The sequence below is a fragment of the Chenopodium quinoa genome, unplaced genomic scaffold (assembly GCF_001683475.1).
Source record: "Chenopodium quinoa cultivar QQ74 unplaced genomic scaffold, ASM168347v1, whole genome shotgun sequence".
Taxonomy (NCBI): Eukaryota; Viridiplantae; Streptophyta; class Magnoliopsida; order Caryophyllales; family Amaranthaceae; genus Chenopodium; species Chenopodium quinoa.
This window is the reverse complement of record NW_018743850.1, coordinates 6,339,198-6,362,508: the sequence shown is the minus strand read 5'-3', so window position 1 is coordinate 6,362,508 and position 23,311 is coordinate 6,339,198. Positions and strand designations below refer to the sequence as shown.

The following is a 23,311-nucleotide window of genomic DNA, read 5'->3' as shown; positions in this document are numbered from 1 at the left end:
ACGCCTAAGCCATACCCCCTAAGAATGGCCTTTATTGTGTTGTGTAGAGGGAAGCGGACCCCGGCCAGGAAAGCCGTTTCATAACACCCAAACCAGCTATCCGCATGAGGTTGGTCGTCCTCCCATACAACCGTTCCAAACTCCCCCGGTACCGACAGTTTGTAACCCTCTCCTAGCGGCCGCTTGGTGACGAAGTCCGTTAGGGAGGACCGCATGAGGGCCCTGTCCTTAGTAGACACGGCAATCATGAGAGGGTCGTTTCTACTTTGCCAAGTAGGCATCTCCGCCTCCTCGCTATCCTCTGACGAGGTCAGGTAGCTAGTGCTACTGCTTTCAATACGACCGGCATCAGAGCCGGATGGGGAGATGGGATCCTCGTTGACGGATCCTAGCAGCTCAGCCTCCTGAGCAGAGGAAGACTCTTCGATGAAGGAGCCTAGAATGCTATCGCTTGGGGTGGCAGGAATGCCCCCGGGTGAGTCTCTAGCCACCTCGTCCGGGGCTTGTCTCTCAGGCGACAACTCGTCTGAGTTCCCGCCTCTATAATTGGGGTCCATAGCTGTTCCCCTAATCCTGGCCAACGTGTCCTGCACAGACACGAAGTCGATCGATATAGGCGTTGAAAAGGGGAAATTCGAAAGATCAGAGGCGGCAGATCCAGTTCTAGACTCAGCCATACTAATTGATCGGCTGAGTTCAAAACTATGTTCCGGGTATGGGTATAAAGGGTCCATCTACTTATGGGACTAATAAATAAAAGCACAAGCAAAAGACGCAAACAGAAATACATGGAAAAGCTAGAAGGAATAGAGACGATACCTAAAGAAATTGAGAATTTGTTGAAACCTCAAGAAATCTCTTGGGGATGCTTGCGAAGACACAGACGGTCTGGAAATCGGATGAGTTCTCTTGGGTACCCTCACGAAAATCCTTTTCTTGCTCGCAACAACACAAGCGGTCTGAAAACCGGCTGCTCTCAACTATCAAATTTCTGTCTGCTCTCAACTCTGAAAACCGGATGCTCTCAAAATCAAGAAATTTCGCGAAGTTTGTAAATGAGAACTTGAGGGCACCCTCCCCTATTTATAGGATTTATCCCAGAAGGCGAAGAGTCGTGACTCTTCCCCTTCTGCTTTTCCTTCCTTACCCTCAGTTAGAATCTGAAGAGGTTTTTCAAAAAAAAAAATAAAAAAAAAATAAAATATATATATATATATATATTCACAGGCGCCACGTGGCATTTTGCCACGTCAGAACCTGTGAGGGGAAAATGTTTGGGGTAAAAATACCCCAGACACGTGGCGCCCAGCCATTGGTCAGCAGGGCTCCAATCCCCCGCTGACACATGTCCAGTGACCCCTAAATGGGGACCAAGGCTCCCCACTATAAATAGTAGAGAGATCCTCATTAATGGGGCATTCAATACATTCATAAATACATACATCAATCTTGAGCAATATTAATTGCAGAATTCTCCCATTACGTGAGAAGTAATTTCCCTATTTACGCACACTTATCCTCCTGTACGTTATTGACTTGATCGTCAGAGGCGGATCTCCAACCAACCGAAGACTCCGTGGTTTTGCAGGTACAAGCGGTGAAGGGCATTCTCGAAATTGTAACTCTCCCGTAGGACATATCAAAAAACCCCGAAACAATAGTCATGTGGGGTCTTGTTAGATTTGTTTTGTAAAATACTTTTATAATATTAAATTTTTATAATTTTTACACTTACATAGTTATAGACATTTAACATATAAAGGGGGTGTTTGTAGGGGTGGGACTTTTCAAACCGAACCATGAAACCGCCCGTTACCGAACCGAACCATCACAAACCGATCCGTTTATAAACCAATAAATTTAAACCGAAAACCGAACTGAACCGTTCAATATCAAACCAAAACCGAATCGAACCGCTCAATGTCAACCCGTTACGGACCGTATACCGATAACAAACCAAACTGCTCAAATCCGAACCGAAATGAAACCGAACCGAATGGTTTATAAACCCGTTAATGACCCGAACCGTTTATAAACCGAAACCGTTTAAGCCGAACCATTTGTAACCCGCTAACCGTTTAAACCGACCCGTTTATGAACCGAAACCGTTTAAACCGTAGGAAAAACTTTATAAACTGAACCGTTATAATCCGCTAACCGTGTAAACTGAACTGCCATAACCCGTTAAACCGTTAAAATCGAACTATTTTCGAATCGCAACCTGTTTAAACTAATCCGATTACAAACTGCTTAATTCAAATTGAATTATTTACAACCTAAATGGCTAAATGCCTAAATACAATTAATGTTAATAAATGTAGATCTAATCAAACGGCTTAGGTTTATACAAAGGTTTATATCACCTAGACCTAGTCCAACGGTATTATTAATGTCGTTTTAGATTACTTATTTATTTTAATTAATATCAAATGTAACATACTAGTATTATTATATATTTATATATATACTTTAATTTAACAAAGGTAACAATAAATATAAATTTTAAAATAAATACAATAAACATTACTAAATGTAGATCTAATTTAACGACTTAGGTTTATACAACGGTTTATATCACCTAATCCAACGACATTATTAATGTGAATATTGTCGTTTTAGATTACTTATAATTTTAATTAATATCAAACGTGAAATGTAACATACTAGTATTATAATATATATTATATATACTTTAATTTAACAAATGTAACAATAAATATAAATTTAAAATAAATAACTTTAATTATTCCAAAAAAAATACATGTCATCTACATTTTACATTAAAAATAAATAAGTTAAGGATTTACATTTTACATATGATCATAAATTATCCTAATAACAAAATTTAACCTAAAAAAACATTCCTAAAAACAAAAGGCAGCAGAATCTTGAAGCAGCAGCACAGCACCCAAGAGCAGAGGAAATAGCAGCAACAAGCAGGAACCAGCTCACGCAATAACAGATCAACAACTTATCAGAAGCAAGGAACAATATAAGCAGAAGGGACTCAGCAGGAACTAATTTTTGTTTTTCAAAATTGCTCTCAGATTTACGTTTATCGTATCATCACTGAGCAATGGTTGTTTTAACTTAAAACTTGAAAAATGCTTCCAGCAAGTACGTATACATTGAAGTCTCAACATAAATGACAAGGGCAACGATGAATCAAGAAAAATTAATACAGCAAGCATAAGAAACAGCAACAACAAAACTTATCATAAATTCATAACACAAAAGGCACCAACAATACTGAAGCAGCAACACAACACCTTAAGCTGGCAGGAGGCAGGAACCAGCTCAGGCAGGCAACAATATAGGCAAAAACAACTCAGCAGGGACAACAACCAAAAGGCAAAAGCACTACCAGCAGCTCAAAACAAGTTCAAGCAACTTCAAAACTAATTTTTGTTTTTTAAAATTGCTCTCAGATTTGCATCACTGAGCAATGGTTGTTTTAACACAAAACTTGAGAAATGTTGCCAGCAAGTACCAAAATACATTGAAGTCTCAACATAAATGACAAGGGCAACGATTTTAACTTAAGTCTTGAAAAATGCTGCCAACAAGTCTGAAAATAAATGACAAGGGCAATGATTTTTCAAGATAAAATAAACCACAGTGAGACACAAATACCAGTTATGTAGATTATTATTATTATTAGTGTTATAATATTGTTATTTTTATTAATATTGTTATTTTTATTATTATTGTTATTATTATTATTGTTAGTATAATTTTTTGTTAATATTATTATTATTACAATACTACTACTATTAATCTATTATTACTATAAGTAGTTTATTACTTATAAATTGTAAGAAACGCAAATGTTTCAAAATTGAAATTGATTCATTATGACATAGTTAATGTACATCAATATCTATCATCTCTATATGTATATAATTAATCAACTATATATTAATATATATGATCGATTTAGGGTTTAGGGTTTTAAGTTTTTTGGGTGGTTAGATTTTACATCATGCATCAAATCATCCTAATGTAGTAAGTTTTTTTGGGTCCGATGTCTGAATGAGTTTAGTTTAGAGCATTACAAAAGATTTCGACAATGAACGAATGATTTTTTGTACAGATGTTGTTATCTTTCATGTTTAACCGTTAACTAAACAATAGCCGAAACTATTCTCAATGTACGTAGCATGTCTGTTGCCATGAAAAATATATTTAATTTGATATTGATCCGACCATACTAGCTAGTTTGCTATTACATACATTTAATTTGGCAATACTGTTAGTAGATTTGATATACCGCACGCTATCAAGTTGACTGTGAATAGAATCTAATGTATGTCATTGTGGTTCGACCTACTTGATCAAGCTCATAATTAAACTGAACATCCTCTTTAAGTTTAACCGGTAAACATAAATCATTATATATTTGAGTCTGTGACTTTAAATGTAATAAACTAATTAATAAGACTAGTAACTAATAAGTAATAAACTAATAACTAATAAAGTAATGAAATATAACCATTGTTTTTCATGGGCATTCAATTTAATCGTTATGTATTTGACTATTTGTACATTAGTATTGCATAATGATTTCATCACCACTTTAGTGATTTTGTGATTTCGTCCATTTAACTTATCAAGTTGTTTGCGTTAGTAATCTAAATAAAGTAACAAACTAAATAAGTAAATAACTAATCCATTTAATCTCGTTTAACTTATAAATTATAAGAAATGCAAATGTTTGGAAATTGAAATTGATTCAATACGACATTGTTAATGTATATCAGTATATGTATTATGTATATGAGTATATCATATGGTACGAATGTACGATTGGTATCATACTATCATTGTCTCGTTGAATCATTGGTATCATGGTATGTACGTATAATGGTATAAACCGTATAATCGATAAACATATATGATTATTAAAACTTAAAAGTTTAAAACACTTGTTGATCGATCTAGTTGAATACTTGTACATTCTTAATTATCGATTTATCGTATTCTAAGTATCAACTCATTAAATCATGGTCTGACGCGATCTTTAAAACAATCATGAATTCATGACCCAAACCGCTTATAAACCGAACCGGCATGATCCAAACCGTTCATAAACCGAACCACTTGAACTGTGTAAACCCTCCACTAAACCGGCCCATTTCAAACTGAACCGACATGATTCGCACCGTTTATAAACCGAACCGATATTAACCTGGGTAAACCCGCCCCTAAACCGACCCATTTCAAACCAAACCGGTTTGATCCAAACCGTTTGTAAACCGAACTGACATTGACCCGGGTAAACCTGCCCCCTAAATCGACTCGTATCAAACCGAACCGACGTGATCCGAATCGTTTATAAACCGACCCGCTTATGACCCAACCCAAATTTAAACCGAAACCAAACCGAGTCGTAACTAACCCAAACCGAACCAAACCGATCCGACAGCTAAACTAAACCGTTTCAATCCGAACCGCTCCAAACCGAAACTGACTCAAACCGAGGTCAAACCGAACCGCCAGACCGAAGTCCCACCCCTAGGTGTTTGGTATAAACATTGTAAATGAAACGGAAAGGATTCAAATAAGTAAGGGAAAGGGTAATGATAAACGTTACTTTTACTATATGTTTGGTATCCTAGTGGAATGGAAATAATTTGAGGAGATTATGATTGAGTAAGGAAACGTATTTTGTTTCCACTAGTGTGTCAATGGTGACAAATTGGGGGATTATATTACCCTCTGAAAACGTTATTTGTTACTTTTAACCCATACCAAACAACTAGAAATGAAAACGCTTAATTGAATCCGTCTTCTACATCTAAAATTACTATACCAAACGCCTCCAAAATGTGCTTTGGGATGCGTAATTTCATTCTTGTTTCAATATTTGTGGAACAGAGTAAGTATATTTTTACTTAGCTTAAACACAAATTCTTATATTTGTTTAAAAAAAAAAACAAAAAAACACTTTCTTAAATGGGGTCATTCACATGATGTGTTTACTTTACATATAATCAATAAAAGATCTTGCTAACAAGCGCTCCCGATGCGTTAGATAACTAATTAGTATATATTATTTAGACTAATATTAAGTTTGAAATGTAGGACAACATCATGCATTCACGCGTCGATTGATGTATTTAATGTTTATTGTACTACTTTGAAAATTTCACTTTTAATTCTCTTATCTAATGCCTCAAGGCGCTCGTTGGATTTTACTTTCTTTTCTTACAAATACTAGATGAAGCCCAATCGATGCTCGGCTTGTTTGTATTTTTTAAAATAAAATATTTTACTAAATACATATATATCGGATAAACTTTGTGATATTCGCTTAATACTACTTGAATTTTTTTATTATATATTAATTTGTTTCTCATATTTAGATAAAGTTCCTAATATAAAAGGATAATATTTTATTTCACAAAGTTTCATATGTGGCTGGTCCCTCCGTGTGGTCGGGATTACTTGGTCAGGGGTTACTCGGTTGGTCATAGAATTTGTTATATACTCCCGAGTGCACCGTATACCCAACTAACGTAAGGTTAGTTTTTGCTCTTCATTTGATGATTAAATGAAATACAATTATCAAAATGAGAACAAAATACTCATGGGTGTACGATATACCTGGGAGTATATAACAATCTCTCGGTTAGTCTCATGGGTGTACGATATACCTGGATGTATATAACAATCTCTCGGTTGGTCAAGGGTTACTCGATTGATTAGGGGTTACTCGGATGGACAGGGGTTACCAGATTGGTGTTTTGGTGTGTCTCAGCCGGTCACACGATATGGTAAGCCACACAGAAAACACACTTATTTTATTTTTATAATTAATATAAATTTTCAGATTGAAAATAAATTGCAATTCTTTTTTTCATTGGCTAAATATAACATTTTTTTTTATGTGACGCTATAAAATATCTTGAAAAAACTCTCCTTTATGTAAGTTTTGTAAAAATTTATCACAATGTTGGTTCCACTAATCATCCAAATAAATCATTTAATTTTATTCATGATAATTTTTTAAAAATAATAATAATCTTATGCTTCGCTCTAATAGTTGTTTTTTATTGTAATCCATCGTAGCACCTTAAAAAAATAAAAAAATAAATAAATAAAAAACTAATCTTACGTGGCACAATCCTATTGTAATGTTTTAAAAAAATTAATTATACGTGGCGATTTTTTTTATTATAATCCTACGTAGCACTTTAAAAAAAACTAATCTTATGTGGCATAATCTTATTGTAGCGTTTTAAAAATATTAATCCTACATGGCGCTCTAATAATTTTTTAAGAATTAAAATCCTATGTGGCGCTCTAAAATCTCGGGAAAAAACTCCCCTTTATATATATATTCTAGTTTTGTGCCCCGAGCAATGCCAAGTTGTTTATTAAATTTTAGGATAAAATCTTTTGGCTTGAATGTTAAATACGGTCATATAATCACTTTTGATAATGCAGGATATTTGGGTTCCCAAAAAAGATAATGCTGGATATTTAGACATGCGATATCATACTTAAATTATTTTTACTAAACTAAAAGTGTTTTACCGATTAAAACTTAATTTTACTAATTTTCTATTATTTTAAATATATTATAAATGGATCTTATTTTAAAGAACTTTTTAAAACGAATTTTATGATAGAAATATATCCGAATTATTAGATTTTTATTAAAAGTTATGATTAATTTTGTATATATGAAATATTAGTAATATATCGATAATAAAACTCTATACAACATTTTTATCTTCAAAAATCTATCCAAAATTCGATTATTTAGCATCCCATTTGTCGCCTACGTGGCAAGACACTTGGCGAATAACTGGATTGTCAAGAGTCGCTGTCTCGTGACCTGACTGCGAGACTGGCTTTATTTATTAGTGAAGTGATATGATGTGATATTAGATTTACCATACATTTCATCCATTATTTAAAAAATGTTACATATAGCCTTTTTTTGGTTTATAATGCACATTAATAATAATCCTTTAATTCTCACGAAGTCACATTGTTAAAATACTTAAATAAATTGATATCTTAGAAGTACATATTGAAATGAACTTCGTCATTTTTTTTAGTTGATAAGTGTCTTTAGTCACGTGTTCAATGCACAAACTCAACTATTAATATCTTTAATTGCCAATAAACAAAAATTATAAAACGTTGACATTTTGAAAATATACATCTACAAATCTAACAAGATCTCATATGACCATATTTTTCATTGCATAAAAATCACAAAACACGGTCAAAGGGAATTGTGTGAATAACGTTAAAGTCAAAACGTGACAACTAAAAAAAACAGAAGTAGTATATTAATTATATCCCAATGTATGTATTAGTAAAGAAAATAAATAACTTAACTAGAAATGGAACAAAATGTAGACCTAATGTTGCACTTAAAAAAAACTAAGTACAGTCTAATACAATTTGCACAAAACTCGATCTGAACTATCCATTTACCACCTCTATGCATCAAGTATTAAATCTCAACTCTATGTAACGTATTAAATCCCAATCAAAAAATTTCCTTAAACTCGACTCTGCATGCATCAATTATACCTACAAATGTGTTCACTTGAGATTTTGCATGCCTAAACTATATCTAAAGGAGTACAAGTTCGAAGATGTGATTGAAAAGGAAATACCTAAACCCTTGCTACCGGAAACATGCTTTTGTCCAACCAATCAGGCTGTAAAATCTTCGAGCAAATGTGCCTTCATGCTAGAGTAAATTCGAAAAAAGACCCATTAGACAGGTTTTTCTTCCAACAAAAATGACAATATTCGGCCAAATCAAATCGCCGAAAGAAAGATCTAACAAAGATCACTAGCAGCAAATCTAACATTACAAAGGCAAAAGAACCAGCAAAAGTAAAAATCACCCCTAACATTGGGATAAAGCCATGGAACAAAACCTTCATTGTGAATAATAACAGAATGAGCACATTTTTAAGGCCATTTACAGGAAGTGCTTATGATATGATATAATCGGATAGATTCAAAATTTTGGTTCAAGATTGACAATGTTGGCGAGCTATTAACTAGAACAAAAATGTACACGTTCATCTAGTTTAGTTGTTTAAGATTCATCCTTTGCAAAATAGCTTTGTGGCAAAGTGAACTCCTCCTCACGATGCGGGAACTCTGCATCTTCATCATCTCCTCTCTGAAATTGGAAATAAAACAAGATTGATCACTTAAATTAAAAAAGTTACATAAAATTAAATACAATCTCCTAGTTGTAAGCCTGTAACTGAGAGAATTTGCATGTAGAGCAATAGAATATCAAGGCCATACTGAATTAGAAGGGTAAGGTAAATCAATAAACCTCCCATCAGTCACTGACTGAGTAAATTCATCCTCAACAGCTTGCTTACCAGCATCTTCAAGTTGTAGAAACGGTCAAGCAAGCGCATAACCTCTTCAGAAGAGAATTGGCGATCAAAGCTGTTATAATTAAAAAGGGAAAGCAATGTAACATGGTTGAATTTAGTTTACCATTTATAAATAATTCTTGAAAGCAAATGCATAACAACAATAATAGAGCACATACCTTCTTCGGAGAAATTCCATCACACCATAAAGGACAAAGTGACGGTGAATGCCTGAAGCAGAAAATCCTATTATGGTATTCTTACAAGTAATTTACAGATAATTCATACTAAAAACAAACTGAATAGATATAATGCAAGTGCTTCATAGTAAACTTATTCGCATAACAGAAAAGAAGTGATCAATGATCAATTACAAGCATTCATTTAAATATGGAGCTTTACCTTTGGTGTCTTCAGAATTCAAACACTGGACTAATACTATATTCTAGCACAACATTATCTTTTGTTTTAACGGTTTCTTCACCACAAAAGGCAAAAATGAGTTATTTATTTCTTTCACGTAAGCAAACAGATTAAGTCTATCAAACCATATCCAAGGAAGATCAATGATGTATCCACTGCATGACTCATTACTTCATTAGTCTCAGTGAAATGTAAAGAGAAGAGTTTCTTTTTTGGTGTACTGTGTCTGTGTGGAGCAATCTGCTGTCAAGTTGCTATTAGATGGAGGCTTCACATTTTTCATAATTATGTACTTCCTCTGCTTCCTTAAAATGCAACACTTGATGTTGGAACATTTATTTAGAAATTAGGAGAGACTCATCTAAATTACCCATCTACCCTTCATTTACTCTCACCACCACTCCGCTGGTCCACTCTCTCCACCCATCCACGACAGCCCCAGCCAAGCTCACCATAGCCCCCCCAAAACAATCCATGTCCACTACATCCCCGTTGTCAATCCCAACCACCACAACAACCTACACCTAAATCAATGAGAGAGAGAGAGAGAGAGAGAGAGATTAAGAACCGAGACATTCGTAGCAGCTTCACTAGTGAGCATGATGCAGAAAAGGACTTTGATGGTCAAATCCAGGGTGAGCATTCCAAGAGACACCGGAATACTGATAGGATCATGCCAGCAAGTGGAGGCATCCAAAGCTTTATTGGAGCCATCATTTTTCTTTTTCTTCAATCAACTATTCTATTTCATTCTCCTTCTTTGATCTCCTAAATTCTTCTTCTTCATTTCTAGATTTACGGCATTGCTAGAAAAGGGAAGGAAAAAAGGACACATGGAAAAGTGTTACAGAAATACAGGAAGAGATGAAAATGGGCATATACAATGGGAGTAATGTGGCTAGAACAGGAGGGAGGAGCAGGTGGTGGTAGTCTTTAAAGGAAGCAAGGATGACCTGGTAAGGAGGCAGTGATAAAGAGGGAGATGGATTAGCGCTATTCAATAAAGTACAAGGTATGGTGATGTAAGGACATTTGTTATATTTTGGATGGTAAAACTTAACAAAAAAGATGTGTTATGGTTTTTTGGAAGCTGCTGAGTCAGGAAAGTATTGCAACTTTAAGGAGAAAGTAAATAGCAAGTATGCACATACTAATAGTTGTTGGGCTCAGACAAATAGCCTAAAGGATGGCATTGTTTTAAGGTGCAGTCTTCAAAGAATCACAGTCTATTAAGTGTTGTTTTGCTGAAATGGTTAAGCATCATATTCAAGTCTATTTCTGTCAAAAACCTATTAAACTAGAATGACCATAGATCAGAAGTCCACAGGTTCTTCAAAGTCATCTGGAGATGCTGGACTCATTTCCTACAACAGCCTTAATCCCAAAATGACGGGGTTGGGAGCATGAACCAAAACTTTATCTCTAGTGGTCGTTGACAAAGGCCCTCTCCTTCCATTTCCTTCTATTAAATGTTATATGTTCATGTAAAAGTTTGTCGACCCAATTTCTTCATATCATTTTTACTTCCTTCAATTTTATCCAAGTCATCTAGGCCTCCCTCAAGTTTTTGTAAAATCCCTATCATCCCAACTCTACACTTTTGTTACCCGAGCATCTTTTGATAGCCACCTCACATGCCCATACCAACGTAATCAATTCCCCTTATCTTATTCTTAATATCCACAATTCTAACTTTCTTTCAAGTATCTTCATTCTTAATTCCATCCTTCAATGTGTTCCTACACATCCATCTAAACATACCCATCTTTGCTACACCCATTTACCTAATATGATCATTCCTAAATGCCCAACATTTGGACCCATATAGCATTCTTGGTCTAATGTAGAAGTCATTTGGACTCATCCCCACCTTAAAAATATAACAAAATGGAAGATCGGTTTCTATTGAGGGTTCACCGAAAACATGCTCTCTAATTGGGCATGAGTCCACAAACCGAGCCTTAAGAAAGAGAGAGAGAGAGAGAGAGAGAGAGAGAGAGAGACTGTATCCGAGCTCAGAAGTTACATATTTACATTAATCACAATGTTAATACCATATCAGACATAAGCATAAATTTTACTTCGTACTTGTATTTTCTAGATAATATCAAAGCAAACTACTACGTATCTTAATCCATCTAAATAACAAGTTCAAGCAGTCCAACTAGAGCGATAATTCAGACACCCGTTCATTGAATGTGATGATTAACTACCAGTTCATTTAAATGTGATTCTAGAAATGTAGATATCTATACTTGCCGCGCTATTCTTTCATCAGGTTGCATTGCTATAAGCCTATAACCTTGTTTTGATTTTCGATTACGGTTTACAAAAATAGAACATGATATCAGCATTTAACAACAAAAGGAGTCACCAAACATGCATTTATATATAAATATACCATGATCAGTGTAATTAACTACAATTTCTCAGAAAATAAAAACGAAAAAAACCGGAATTATAAAAACCCCAAATTAAACAAAATGAGGCAGAAACTTTATACAAATTGAAATGGGAAAAAAATAAATTAACATGCCTTTCAATTTTCCAGGAGGGTAAATTTCAAGTGCCTCCAAAAATCTTAGCTCCAATTCTGCTTGTGATTGCTCCTACAAATTAAAATCCCAACAATAAATTTAAAAATTTTAAAAACCCAGTTTGAAAAATCACATAAATAAAGCAAACCCAGAATCATAAAACAGCAAGAGAGAGCAACCTTAGAGAGAGAAGAAGCAGAGGAAGGTGGGGCCTTGCAAGGAGAGTGTACAGACATTCCATCTTGTTCTTCTTCTTTGGCTCCTCCTCCGCCCATTTTCAGAAAATTACGAGTAATTTTGGGTTGTTGATTATTCTTTAGGTTTTTGTTATTGCAGAAACTGAGATTATATGCTCAACATTTTAGTAGGGTTTATGGTTTTGATCCAAACTCTTCACGAATAGAAGTTGTTGGTGGGGTTGGGTTTTGACCAATTGGCTGAGTTGCTCTAAAGATTGATCAACTTTAAATACTTCTGGGCTTCAATTACTCCTAATTTCCTAAAACTCTGTTTTGACTTGGTCCAATCGATGGATCTCCGGTCTCGTTATATTTAAAGTTAAAGTTGAATAAAGCCGGTAACATAAGTAATATAAGTAGCGGTTTTACTTATAAATAAATTATACCATTTAAACTGTATTAAGAAGATAAATTTGAATTTTGTCAATCCAATTTGCTATTATTTTTTTTTTATCAACTCAAAAAATAAATGTACTTGAATAATAATCAATATAATTAGTGATATTTTTAATCCAGCCCTTCTGTCCCGAATTACTCACATCATTTTCTTTGACAGCCTTCAGAAGGCAGCAAAGCTCCTTGGCTCCCTTTTATGTTTGTTGATACAAAGAGAAGGTATACTTCTGTTCTTAAATCTGAGCAAATTGGTAGTTTGATGTTTTTTTTTCGAAAATGATCCAGATAATACTCATAGCAAACTCTATCTTACGCGCACTGATTATTTCATATGATGGATAACTTTAGATGTTTTAGGGGCAAATTCTCATTGATGACCTTGTATTATTGCACATAGAATGTAGAAAGACTTGAAACAATAGGTGGAGAGAAAATGGTGAATAGGTGGAGAGAATATGGTGTTTCATAGGAGCATTTGTACTAACCACCTAAACTAATTAAGTTAAAAAAAAATTGACAAAATACAACAATGTTACAAATGCGATATGAGATTAAATATGATTATCAAATCAAATGAGCTATAACACAGGATTACCAATGAATTTTATAAACTATTACTTCGTATTAATAAAATAATAAAGTTACAAATTTGAAGTAACTAGAAGGAATTTTACCACTCTAAGGTATTTCCCTACATTGAAGACCTAGGGTTCCATAACTAGTCACTACAACTCTCAACTTAGAATTGTAAAATTTGAAACTTTAGGATTAGTTTTGTATTATTCCTAAGCTGTCAAAATTAGAAAAATTTACTGCAATGAAATGTCCCAGAGAAAAAGAGGAACAAAATCGGTACATGAAGAAAAGGGGGAGTATAAATAGAGCTCAATCCTAGGCTCAACCAAAAACTCAAAATACAATAAAAATGCTTCTTTACAAACAAAAAGGCCACTTGGTTGCTTAAAAAAGAATTTCCAATTGGCATTAACGATGATGGACTACGAGGCATACTCAGTGCCGTACTCCAGATTAAACAAAATATTCCTTCGATTATCAGAGCCCAAAAAGATTTTGCACTGCCTGGCAAGAGATGCTACTTGATTACTGCTATCAAAATCCATCTCTCGATCGCATCGTCTTTTGATCTTCTTTAATGTCTCTTTTGATGGTTCAAAACCAGCTTCCACCTGCGAGGAGTAATTCCAAATTAGAGGTTGGTTAAATAAGCCACAACGACAACAGCAAAATCTTGTATGAGGCAAGACAAAGGACACATTGTTATTCAAGGTCACTTTTAAGAGGGTATGAACGCCTCAATAAAGACATTAATCATTTTTTGTTCATGTAACCGACCCCACTTATGGGATTAAGACTTTGATTGATTGATTGATTAGTATGAACACCTCAACAGTCTTTCTTGAGAAATATGAAGCCAAGGGAAAAAAATAATGGGCGATTGTCTTTACCATTGCATTAAGTACAGTAAGAGCAGCCTTTGGATCTCGGTTGATGAGGTGAGCATCGACAAGCAGACTATATGACATAGCATTTGGTTTCACACCCAGACTACATAGATGTTCAAATACCCTTGTAGCTTCAAAGGTCTGCAACCAGAAAATGTATCTCATGGAGCTAAGTTGTAGCAATAGGAAACAGCACATAAAATAGAAATTTAAATGAGTAATAGACCAAACCTTTCTCAATTTCCCAAAGGCAGACATCAAAGCATTGTATGAATGTATATTAGGGTCCAATCCAAAGGTTGAATTTATTGCTTCAAATGTTTGGTAAGCACGATCAAGGTCCCATATATTTGCACAGCCCAAAATTACACAATTTAAGGCAGCAACAGATTTGTAAGGAGGGTCTGCACGACTCAAATTCTCTAGTTGAAAATACACCTAAAAAAATTACAAATATAAAAGGTTAAAATAGCACACTATTTTTCAAATCCAACAGTAAACATATGTACATCAATAGTAGGCTCCAAAAACAAATTTCCACCAGTCTTCCTCACACTAGCACAATATTTCCTATACGACTATTAAAATGGATTCTGCAGAGCTCACTCAACTAGCTCCAATGAGTCCATGACAAACATGCTAAACAATATTCTTTCCCTAGTTATACACAGATTTCTAGCAAGCATGGTTGGTCTGAAAGGAAAAGGAAATGTAGGGAAGAGAATGCAATGGAAATTTGTTCACAAGTAATATCCACAGAAAGAATTTTGAAGCCAGAGTGAAAAAAAAATCCCGCAAGATTTAAGATAGGGAGAAAACCGTAACCATCCTCCACCCCCCTCCTCAATGAAAGGAGAAGCTATTATGCTTTAATCTTGCAGCCTTAGAGATCAAATGTTCAATTCTCACAAACCACAATCTCATGGTTTTGGGGTGGGGGATACTCATGACAATCAAGAGGAGATAGAGTAATTAAGCTTTAACCAACGACAATCTCATGGTTGGAGGGTGGGGGGGAGGGGGGGGGGGGAGATGGGGTACAGAATATGATGTGTGAAACTGTCATCAATACTTGCAAAAATCAGAAAAATCAACAATCACCTTGTGAAGGACAACCTTTAACAATTACCCTTTGGGAAGCAGAAAGAAAACTTCTCTGAAAAAATTACCTTTGACAAAAGTACAGAACTGAAATAACATTTGAGCGCTAAATCCAAACCCAAAAGAATTTGAGCCCCTAAACACTTTATAAAATACATTCACCTAATTGAGAGATATGACACTTTGTTTTTGTTTTTGTTTTCCCTAGCTTGTTTTTGTTAAACTGAACATATTTAACTAAAAAAATGTTAAATTACTAAGTGCACAACAAATATCTTACAAGGAAATCAATAATGATTAATGACAGTAGTCCCACATGATAATGTTTTCTCAAACATATTAGTAAAGATCAAGGTCAAAATTGATAAACTTTTAACCTTGTAAATGAAAATTCAGAAACACAATTGAATAACTAAATGCTAATATAACCGTCAATAATGGAATATAACACTGCCTATGATATCTATCAGCTCTAAACATATATTTCATCTGTATACCCTTAGGAAAAGGGTAGATAATCGGCAACTCCGGAATTCAAATGATAGGAAGCCAAATCGTCAAAATAGAAAGGTGCAAAACAGAAGACTTACCAGATCTAAAGTTTCAAATCCTTGCTTTGAACATGCCACAACTAATGGATAAAGAGAAGTGAATGGTGACAGTAGATCTTCCCCTGCAGAACTTCCATGTGTTTTTTCAAGTTCATTCAGAGTGCTAAAAGCATTCTGCAAGCTTCCCAGGGAAGCAAGGGCATTTATCTTAGCCAAGTAGGTTTCTGGATTGGGAGGCTTTCTTTCACGCAAGGATCTCTTTAGGATGGCCCATGATGCATCCAAAAGAGTTGAGTCGTAAGTCCGGGCAGCTGTAGCAATGGCAGAAACAACTAATCCTTCATCAACAGAGTGAAAAAAAGGGGGCCTCCCGTTTTCACCCAGTTGAATCCATCTAGCCATAAATCCTAAAGCTAGAAAGGCCAGCTTGCTATTATCATTCTGTATTGCAACATCTGCAAGATTGTTGCACAAGTTCCAGCTGGGGCTCAGAGCTTTATTTTGGTCCATAGCCTGATGATGCATAGAAATAGTCAAAATGAGAACACAAAGTCATATCTCACATGAGTCTCCAAGCAACAATCAAAACAATACCTTGCACTTTTCTATAATCGTCACCAAACTATCCAATCTTTTCTTGTCAACACAGCTTTGGACACAATCAACAAAAACCTTTGTTGACAGCATATAACCAGATTTCAGAGTTAGATCTATATATTTTAAGGCGGTATCAATCTGGCCTTGTGATAACAGCATGCTAATAACCAAAACATATGACTCCTCATCAGGCTGAGACTCTTTCCCACTTTGCAGCATCCTAGATAAATTTAGAATAAGATTCATCTGTCAAAGGACTAATGTAAATACCGCAAGAATGAAAAACGGAAAATAAAACAAAACCTAAAAAGCCATTGAGAATACATCAACTGAAAATTACTAAGAGATGAAACAGTATTATCATAAGAACAGCAAATTGATTCACCAGTATTATTGTGATATAAACATGTTACCGTTTTTATTATCTCAGACCAATTGCAAACAAAACAGCTTCAAAATTTTGTGTATAACTCATAGAAGGACACTCTCAAATTGAAAGAGAATGTGATTGAGTGTGTCTGTGCAGAGATAGAGACAGAGGCAGAGGCAGGCAGAGAATTAAACTATAAAGGTAATAAACCAAAACATCATGACTCATATACCATATAATTAAGCATAAACGAATTCACCAATCAGCAACCTCAAAGTAAAATGGTAATTGTAAGGGACCACCAAACAACAACTTTGACTGTATGCCCAAAGAATACAAAACCTGCAATTTCCTAGATTCTCACTGCAAAATCTAAGGATTTATTAAAACATCCACAGTCAAGATAGGCAAACAAACAAGAGAACTATGAAATATTTCATAGGAGTGTTTGTGCTTCCTTTCAGACCCGTCATTTTCCAAAAAAGGCAGGGAATGCATTCACTAAAGAAGCTCTAGAGCTCAGAGTCCTAATAGAATATCGTCCAGTCAACTCAAAGTATTAGCTACCTACTGCCAATAAAATGGGAAAGCTCCAGGGCACTTCATCTGATGTGTAATAGCATTAGGGCAACATCCTCCCCACCCTACACACGCATACACACTGATGTGAAGTGATCAGAGATCTAATAAGGTTCTCGTAACAATTGATCAGCTTATTTGAGTTTTTTAGTCACAAGGATGGGCTTCCATTAACTTCCCATGGTTCAAAAACCCTTTTACGGACACCCCGCGAAAAGGGGGAAAACAAAAATCACAGAAATAAATATATGCCTAAGACAAGGCTCTTTTTGGGTGTCCACATGACACAATGATTGATAAAATCTCCATTCCTGATCAAATTCATCAACTTTCAAATGGAAACCCAATAATGTCCAAAGCAAAAGTATATTAATCAGTTAAATGAAGCAGAAATTAGTGTACTAGCAAAGAACACAACAATTGAGCTATAGTGCTCCATCGCCATTAGAAGCATGGTGGAAGTAGTGAAACTTATGCCATAGGTGGTAGGGGGCCAATGGTGTTTTGAGAGCATTCACCAATACAGAATCCATACTTATTGCACATTGACACTTAGAGAGCAATACATTCATACAAGCTCAAAGTGACCAAAACAAAATCAGCTGCACAACAACAAGAATTATTGGTGATATTCCAATGGATGAAAAGTGAAATGTTCGTTATGAAGAAAACCCATCTGCAGATAGGCTTCCAAAGCAACTTTCAGACATAAATAGGTAATGTAAACTTGAATGAAAAAGTAACTAAAAAGATCCAATGTCTAAGTCATTGCCAAAGGTGCTCTAAACAATGTGAAAGCTCATAAACCAATATATTGCAAATAGGCAATGCCCAACAGCATCTCTCTGTCTGTCCTGACCAGTTGAAGCAGCTACTATAGACAATCTCATGCGGCTCTACAGTAGAATTATAGAATGTCCTTTAGAATTTGCGGTGTCCTTTACAATTTGGTATGGTTTGGGTACCAAAATGGACCGCAAACACACCAAAAAAGGACGTAATTTGGAATTGTATTAACAGTTTCATGAAAACTTACAGGAATCTACTGCCAAGGCACTAATATATGAAGCAACATAGCAAACTAAAAGTGAAATCCAAGTAGAGTTTATGAGGTTCCAAACCACAACCATCACAGAAACCAAATAAAGCTTCCTTCAAGAATCGATCAACTAAAGAGTATATTTCTTCCCTCGGGTTCGAAAAGGGAGGCAATACTGGTGTCAAAATAAAATCTACCCATTTTTAAGTCTTTTTCTTTACAATTTCAGCTTCTGTTACCAAAACATAACGTATTACCATCACAATTTTTCCATTACCCTTCTAAAAAATCTAATGTCCTAGTTCCCAATGCGCCATAAAAGCATGACCTAACATTAAGCTTCAAGCTTCCTCATTCCCAATTGGATTCATTATAGCTATGTATAGCACATATATTATCCATTTCTTTTATTTTTCAAAAAAAATATAACTAATTTAACTATAAACACATATTTGACACATTAACATTAAACAAAACTAGCATTTAACACCACAAATTTCTCCATAACAAAAACTAAATATAGTACTTAAATTAATGCAATGTAGATTAATCAGCAAAAATTTAAAACTTTGAATATGTAACCTTTCAATAAGCTTTTCCGCAGCCTCATATTCTCTACCCTGATGCATAGCCTTAAGCACCAAATTAAACGAGGCGGTATTCGGTTCGACAGCGAAACCCTCCATAGAACTAACCACATCAAGCAAGTCAGCAGCAGTAGCACCATCACTATAATGCGCCCTCAAGTAATGATTAAACAATTGCACATTCGGCTTATTAGGCTTCCCATTAAAATCCAACGATTTGATCCAAACCTCAAACAAATGCTTCACATCTCTCCATCGTTTCGTCGTAACCCAATCAGCAAACAAATTCAAAAGCGAATTAGCATCCTTCTTCTGCGCAGCCGCTTGAATAAAAGCAGCAGGGCTTCGATTGAAATTCCCAGATGGAATTATCGATTGATTTCCAGTACCATTGTACGGAATAGGGCTTCGCCAGTTCTCGTTGTACATGGGGCTGCCGGAAGAGGGGTTCGGCGGAAGAGGCGACGGAGATTGCGACGGCGGTGGTGGTGGCGGTTGTTCGGCAAGCTGAGCTTCTTGATTGAGGAGAGAGAAAGTTGAGATTGATTTGAGGATGTTAGGGTTTAGGGTTTTGAAAAGGGATCGTGATTTGGTAAGCATCGCCATTTTTGAATGCATCTGAAGCAAAAAGGAGAGAGAAAGTGAAGGTTGAAGAAGAAGATGAGAGAGGAGACTGACTGGCTAGGGTTTAGCAGAGGGAGAGACTCACTAAGTTGCGCATTTTCTAACTCATTAGTGATGATAATGTTTTAGGAGGCATTATGGTCAAATCTAATGCTAAGGTTGCTAACACATAGGTAGGTATGTGCTAGTGTTAGAAATCAATCTCTCAAAATGACATGAACTCAAAATTGATCTGAATAGCCCTTATGTGTCTTGTAATGAATGTGTTAGGTTTATGATATTCGAAATTTTATTATCGTGGAATGCTTAAAAGTCGATAATGTGTAGTAAATTATTAGATATTAGAAAAATGTCTTGTTTATTATCGTGGAATGCTTAAAAGTCGATAATGTGTAGTAAATTATTAGATATTAGAAAAATGTCTTATTTTCCCCCTTTTGTTTTCCTCATGTGAAAAGAGCCAGAAGTATCATGACTAGTCTTGTAGCTAGATGGGACACTAATGGTAACTCTGAACGCGTATATGAATTTATTCTCCCCACAATTATCTAATTTTGATAGAATTCGATTAGCAATAATGTTTTCAACTTACATTTTTCTAAAAAAAAAAAAAAACACGTTGATGTGGTAACCCATTCGTGTTCCGTAACCGTAATGAATGTGCTTAATTTACAAATTTTAAAGTCGTATAGTGATTTGTTTGTGGACTTAAAAGTAAAAACTATGTTGCAGCATTAGATTGAATTTTTTTTTTTAAGAGTCTATTAACAACCTCGAAGTATTTTTTTTAACAAAGTTAGATACTTATATGCAGTATAATATAAGAACCCCTGGACGTGAGCTTAGCTCGAGACTTAATTGTCAAATAATCGATCTAGTCTCAGATTCACCAGTTGTTATCAAATTAAAATGTAAATGATGATTAAACTCTCTCAAATAACCCAATTATGACAATAACACTCAAGGCCCATATGTCAATTTAGGTTACAAATTATTAAAACACATTAATATTCATAAATTCTTATATACGTCTACCACATGGTGTGTCCACTTCACATATAAAGGTAATTAATAATATAATAGGGGTTACAATGAGGAGAAAATGAGGTTATGTGGGTTACTTCAAAGTGATAATGGGGTCGCCCTCATAAATAAGTGAAATTATTCTTACATTAATTAAAACTAAAATTACGGGTTACTTACTGAACAAATAGGGTTACTTTTTTTTTTTTAATATTACTTTACTTTACTCGTATAATGAATTTAGGCTACTTTTATATTGACAAAATGAGGTTACTTTTATAAATAAATAAGGAAGCTCAGACATATAAACAAATAATTACTTTTATAAATCAATATAGCCACACACAAGACTTGCCGATTAATATAAAACAATTGAGATTGTTTACGAATCTTCGATCCAAGCCAAGGATATCCTGCCTAGGCTTGGCTTATTAAAATATCAAGGCCAACCAAGCTTTGATCAAATTTTGATCAAAATGAGAATCGAGAAGTTCACAAACAAGGTCGGCTTGTTAACGCCCCCTAATCTCCACCTAACAAGTTGACAATGCATGTCATGTTTAGTTGTGGATTCCAACTTATTTACTTCGTAGTTGATAAAACTTTAAAATACAATCAATAGCAAAAATTAAATTTGAATATATGTATTAAATTATGTGGCGTGACCTGATTGATTCATGTTTCAAGTCGAGCAATGCACATGCTATAATTTTATACCATGAGTGTAATAGATCTTTTACCGATTTTGGATTTTTTCACACCATGGTCTACTTTTTATGCCATGAGTGTTGATGCTTTAACGATTCCAAATTCACGAAAATAATAAATATACCTCAGTACCTGTATGTAAAATCAATTGTCCACGATCTTAAATTGCAGACCATATTTTTAAGAAACAAATGGACTTTTTTATTTTTGTGTGTAGGAAATACAAAATTACACTTTATGGATTTTGCCAATTTGGCTCGTCGTATCAACTTTAGAAAATTTTGGGCTTGAAGCAAGCCGGGCGGCCCACTCAGTTGTTAAAAAGACAACGTTGTTGCTAATTTGCTACAACTACAAGTTGAGCTTCTTAATTTGGTTCCATCGCATCAAACAACTTAGCTTCCATTAGCTTTCATGCCACTGCCACCAAAATCTTGAAAAAATAGCAAGAATTTTACCCAACTTTTATTATTCTCTTATCTGATCTTTTCTTTCTTAAGGGTTGTGTAAAGGAGTGTAAATGCAACATTTTTTATAACGATTGTTATTTAAATGTAACAGTTTTCAGAGTAGAAATACTCTATACTACAAGTATAGTATAATAATGTAACAGTTTTCAGAGTAGAAATACTCTATACTACAAGTATAGTATAATATTACTGCATCATTTCTACGAAGGCTCCCACTCCAACCCCACATGCATTCATATCGTTTTATATTTTTTTCTCTTGCTTAATTCCTTATGGACGACGATCGTCTTACAAAACAAGTCAAAATTGCTTAGACAAAGTTTTTAGAGATAAAGGGAATATTATTCTATGATTTTATCCACCTATAAAAAAAAAAAAAAAAAAAAAACTAATTGTTAGATTGAATTTGTTCATTTTGGTGTGTGCGTATGGTGGTATGGTAGATTGGTATGCTAAGTTGGTAGAATTGTAACATCGCAATTTGGTTTAAAAAGTGTAAATTATTCCTTCAAAGTTTGCGACTCACAAATGTACATGCATGGCGGCATTCTTTCATTTGAAGTTTGACTTGCTTGATATTGAAACTCCCATTTTTGTTGACTGTTCCTACCATTCACGTACAAGTACAACAACTAAAACTCACTAATAATAATAAGCAATATTTGATTTACAACTAACTTGTAATACGTGCTTCTACACATTTACTCCGTAACTTAATATTCGCTATACATACAGAGTATTCATGCCTCTTAATGGCTAGGTATAATGCAAGATTTGAGCTTTTTTTTATTGGACCTTGGATTAGGGTTTTAAAGTCGAGGTTTCTCTAGTTAATTTATCCGCTCTTATAACCAAACATAATATTGTACTCCGTACTTGGCTTCTACAATACGTGCTATTAGCTTTACAAAAATGTTTCTGGCATATATAATTAAGTATTTCAATATACTTATGAAGTAATTACCATTTTTGTTTGACTCATTTTTATTAAAAATAAATCAAAACCGCTTAAAGCTCACACTTAATACAATTGATCTCGTCAATTTTACATTTTCAATTACTCTCGACAAATAAATTAAAAAGCAACTAAATTAAATCTTAATAATAATAAAACAAAATGGAACGAAAGGAGGCTTGAGAGCCTAATTTAAGGTTCAATATTAGTGTAGGTCCCACGTGCAAAATGCAAACCAAACTTAACCAGGGTGAAGTTGAAGTGTGGTTAAATTCTAATCT

General features: G+C 34.6%; 2 protein-coding genes across 3 annotated transcripts; both read right to left on the bottom strand.

Annotated features, from left to right (window-relative positions):
- Positions 1-8,861: 8,861 nt before the first annotated feature.
- LOC110686128 lies at positions 8,862-12,842 on the bottom strand. Of its 2 annotated transcripts, none has more exons than XM_021862708.1 (5): positions 12,508-12,842; positions 12,328-12,400; positions 9,548-9,599; positions 9,323-9,441; positions 8,862-9,160 (listed from the first exon to the last, which is right to left on the bottom strand). In XM_021862708.1, the coding sequence occupies exons 1-4, from the start codon at positions 12,601-12,603 to the stop codon at positions 9,333-9,335; spliced, it is 330 nt and encodes a 109-aa protein (XP_021718400.1). In that variant the 5' UTR covers positions 12,604-12,842; the 3' UTR covers positions 8,862-9,160; positions 9,323-9,332. The 2 variants fall into 2 exon arrangements, with proteins under 2 accessions (XP_021718400.1, XP_021718399.1); XM_021862707.1 differs by having other exon boundaries at positions 9,372-9,441; positions 12,508-12,835.
- A 712-nt stretch (positions 12,843-13,554) lies between these two features.
- LOC110686126 (pentatricopeptide repeat-containing protein At1g26460, mitochondrial-like) lies at positions 13,555-20,020 on the bottom strand. Its single transcript, XM_021862706.1, has 6 exons — positions 19,246-20,020; positions 16,673-16,895; positions 16,118-16,591; positions 14,658-14,864; positions 14,430-14,567; positions 13,555-14,150 (listed from the first exon to the last, which is right to left on the bottom strand). The coding sequence occupies exons 1-6, from the start codon at positions 19,866-19,868 to the stop codon at positions 13,962-13,964; spliced, it is 1,854 nt and encodes a 617-aa protein (XP_021718398.1). The 5' UTR covers positions 19,869-20,020; the 3' UTR covers positions 13,555-13,961.
- Positions 20,021-23,311: the final 3,291 nt, after the last annotated feature.